This window comes from Mandrillus leucophaeus, unplaced genomic scaffold, assembly GCF_000951045.1.
Source record: "Mandrillus leucophaeus isolate KB7577 unplaced genomic scaffold, Mleu.le_1.0 Scaffold164, whole genome shotgun sequence".
In the NCBI taxonomy this organism is placed as follows: Eukaryota; Metazoa; Chordata; class Mammalia; order Primates; family Cercopithecidae; genus Mandrillus; species Mandrillus leucophaeus.
Genome location: NW_012101632.1, coordinates 68,665 through 72,026, shown reverse-complemented (window position 1 = coordinate 72,026; position 3,362 = coordinate 68,665). Strand labels below are relative to the sequence as shown.

The 3,362-nt window shown below is 51.2% G+C and overlaps 1 protein-coding gene across 1 annotated transcript in view; it reads right to left on the bottom strand.

Annotated features, from left to right (window-relative positions):
* SSC4D (scavenger receptor cysteine rich family, 4 domains) overlaps nt 1-3,362 on the bottom strand; it is a 35,337-nt gene that overhangs the window by 5,282 nt on the left and 26,693 nt on the right. Inside the window, exon 6 of the mRNA XM_011976350.1 lies at nt 822-899. Coding sequence (XP_011831740.1) covers nt 822-899 — 78 coding nt within the window. The remainder of the gene's footprint in view (nt 1-821; nt 900-3,362) is intronic.

Sequence of the window (3,362 nt, the reverse complement as noted above, 5' to 3'; positions counted from 1 at the left end):
TGCAGCCTAGAACTCCTGGCCTCAAGCGATCCTCCTGCCTCAGTTTTCCAAAGTGCTAGGACTGGCACAAGCCACGATGCCCAGCTAGTTTTATTTATTTATTTATTTATTTATTTATTTATTTATTTATTTATTTTGATACAGAGTCTCGCTATGTCGCCCAAACTGCAGTGCAGTGGTGCAATCTGGGCTCTCTGCAACCTCTGCCTGCCAGGCTCAAGCGATTCTCCTGCCTCAGTCTTCCAAGTATCTGGGATTACAGGCGCCCGGCTAATTTTTGTATTTTTATTTATTTCTTTTTAATTTTTGTATTTGTAGTAGAGATGGGATTTCACCATGTTGGCCAGGCTGGTCTCAAACTCCAACCTCAAGTGATCCACCTGCTTCAGCCTCCCAGAGTGCTGGGATTACAGGCGTGAGCCACTATGCCTGGCAATTTAAATACATATACATGTATTTAGAGACAGGGTCTAGCTGCGTTGCCCAGGATGGTCTTCAGCTGACCTCAACCGATCCTCCCGCCTGTTTCCCAAAGTGCTGGGATTACAGGAGTGAGCCACCACCCACATCCCAAATTTTACTTCTGTGCTTTGAAGAAATCTCTTACTGCCTCCTCCCACCCCGCTGAAGTTTTCAGAGCTCTGAGTTTCATCATCCTTGCTCCGTCTGCTCATAATTCTCTCACCCACCTCTGCACCATCTGGCCAAAGCCCTGGCCTGTTAGCCAGGGCCCCCGCCTGTGGATCCAGAACATTCTTCCCAGTTCCCAGCCGCACCCACCGTGCCCCTAACATTCCAGCCTGGAGGGCTGAGCTCTTTACCGGATGGATCTGTGTGCCAAGCCCAGTCCTGTCTTGTGGCCGAGGATGGCAGTGCTGTGAGCGTTGGGGGACCCAGGACTAGGGCAGGAGAGAAGGGGCAGGGTCAGAGGCTGAGATTCTGGTCCCTGGTCAGCCATGGGCTGTCAGGGGAGGATAGGAGGGTCTCCCTGGAGGAGAGAATAGATGTTACTTCCAGGTCTGGTAGCCTAGCCGTAGTGGGGGTCTAAGGAGGCCTGTCCCCACTTTGATAGTCGTAATTCGCTTGTGCTGTGAGGTGTACACTTCAGTTTATACAGGGCTCTCACAGACACGCTTTCATTTCTTTCCAATGTCCCATGTTCTCATCAGAAGCCCACTGTGTCCAACAGACATGGAGTACAGAAGGCCTTGCCCATCAGGGAGGACTATACACAGTCCTGAGTTCCCTTTATCCTCCTCTTTTCTTTTTATTGAGACGGAGTTTCACTCTTGTTGCCCAGGCTGGAGTGCAATGCTGCAATCTCGGCTCGCTGCAACCTCTGCCTCCCAGGTTCAAGCGATTCCCCTGCCTCAGCTTCCCAAATAGCTGGGATTACAGGTGCCCGCCACCACGCCTGGCTAACTTTTGTATTTTTTTAGTAGAGACAGAGTTTCACCATGCTGGCCAGGCTGGTCTTCTGACCTCAGGCGATCCGCCCATCTCAGCCTCCCAAAGTGCTGGGATTACAGGCGTGGGCCACCGTGCCCGGGCCATTATCCCCCTCTTACAGAGAAAACAAGGCTAGCAGGGCAAGGGCCATGACCAGGGTTAGCAGGAGCTCTGTCAGGGCTCACTGAGACAGACTTCTGCCCTTCTACAGCCCCTCTTAAAGTTAAAAAAACAAAAAGACAACTAATCTCAGGCTGGGCGTAGTGGATCACGCCTGTAATCCCAGCACTTTGGCAGGCTGAGGCGGGCAGATCATGAGGTCAGGAGATCGAGACCATCCTGGCTAACACGGTGAAACCCTGTCTCTACTACAAATACAAAAAATTAGACGGGCGAGGTGGCGGGTGCCTGTAGTCCCAGCTACTCAGGAGGCTGAGGCAGGAGAATGGAATGAACTCGGGAGGCGGAGCTTGCAGTGAGCCAAGATCACGCCACTGCACTCCAACCTGGGCAACAGAGCGAGACTCTGTCTCAAAAAAAAAACAAACAAAAAAACAAACTAATCTCTGAGGGGGAAATGGGGCGGGGTGGGGGCTCACTCGACTCGGGAGGTGGGGCTCAGATACCGGACCAAATTGAGGACTAGCTGAAACAGGGATGGGGTGGGAGTGCCTCTCCATGAGATACGCCCACCCGTGTGCCATGTCAGTTTACCATTGCCGTGGCAACACCTGGAGTTACCTTTCCATGGCAACACAGACAACCCAAAAATTACCATTCTAGTTCTTAAAATATCTGCATCATCTGTCCCCTAATTTGCATATACTTGAAAGTAAATAGAATTACGACTGCAGACCTGTCTCTGAGCTGCTACTCTGGGCACACTGCCTATGGGGTAGCCCTGCTCGGCAAGGAGCGGGGTCTCTGCTGCTGCTGTGCACTGCCGCGTCAATGAAAGCTGCTAACACCAGCTGGCCCTTAAATCCTTTGCTGAGGGAAACCAAAAATCCTACTGGACTAAGCCTCAATTTGGGGGCTCGCCTGCCTTGCATCGACTGTGTGATCATGGGCAAGGCTCTGACTCTCTGTGCCTCAGCTTTCTCACCTATACACATTGCCCTTAGTTTGCTATGAATTATGAGTTGTGGGCAACCACTATTATCTCTTACAGAGCAGAGTCCATCTGTGAAATAGCATTATTGGCCCTATTATTCCTCTTTGCTGAGAAACCCTCCCAAATTGGAGAGGGCCCAGGTGGGGAGAAAATACTATTATTAGAGCATCACAATGACAGAGGGTTGTGCTAGGTAATTCTGTGAGCATTAGAGAATTCTGGAATATCTCTGGGGCAATTCTAGAGTGTTACTCTGCGTGTTATTCTAGAGTGTTACTCTGAAGTGGTCCAGGAACAGTACTTGCTGGAACGTTCTGGAGGCATCCTTGGGATATTGCTATAGAATTCTTGAGTATTGGTGAAGCAATAGTGCAGTTTTTGTTTTGTTTTGTTTCTTTGTTTTTTGAGACGGAGTCTCTCTCTGTCACCCAGACTGGAGTGCAGTGGCGTCAGCTCGGCTCCCTGCAACCTCCGCCTCCTGGGTTCAAGCGATTCTCCTGCCTCAGCCTCCTGAGTCGCTGGTATTACAGGCGTGCACCACCATGCCCGGCTAATTTTCACCATGTTGGCCAGGCTGGATTAATGCAGTATTGTTACATAGCCGTGGAGTCTACCACCAGGAGTTCTGGGATATTCAGAGGCACTTCCAGTACAGTACTGAGATACAAGTAATTTTGGAGGCTGCCTGGAGAGCTCTGGGGAGCATCAAGACAGCCAAAGCACTCTCCACATCCACCTGCCCACTCAAGCCTCCTCCTCCAGCATTGGCGCAGGGCCCCGCCCACCTGCCCCGCCTCCG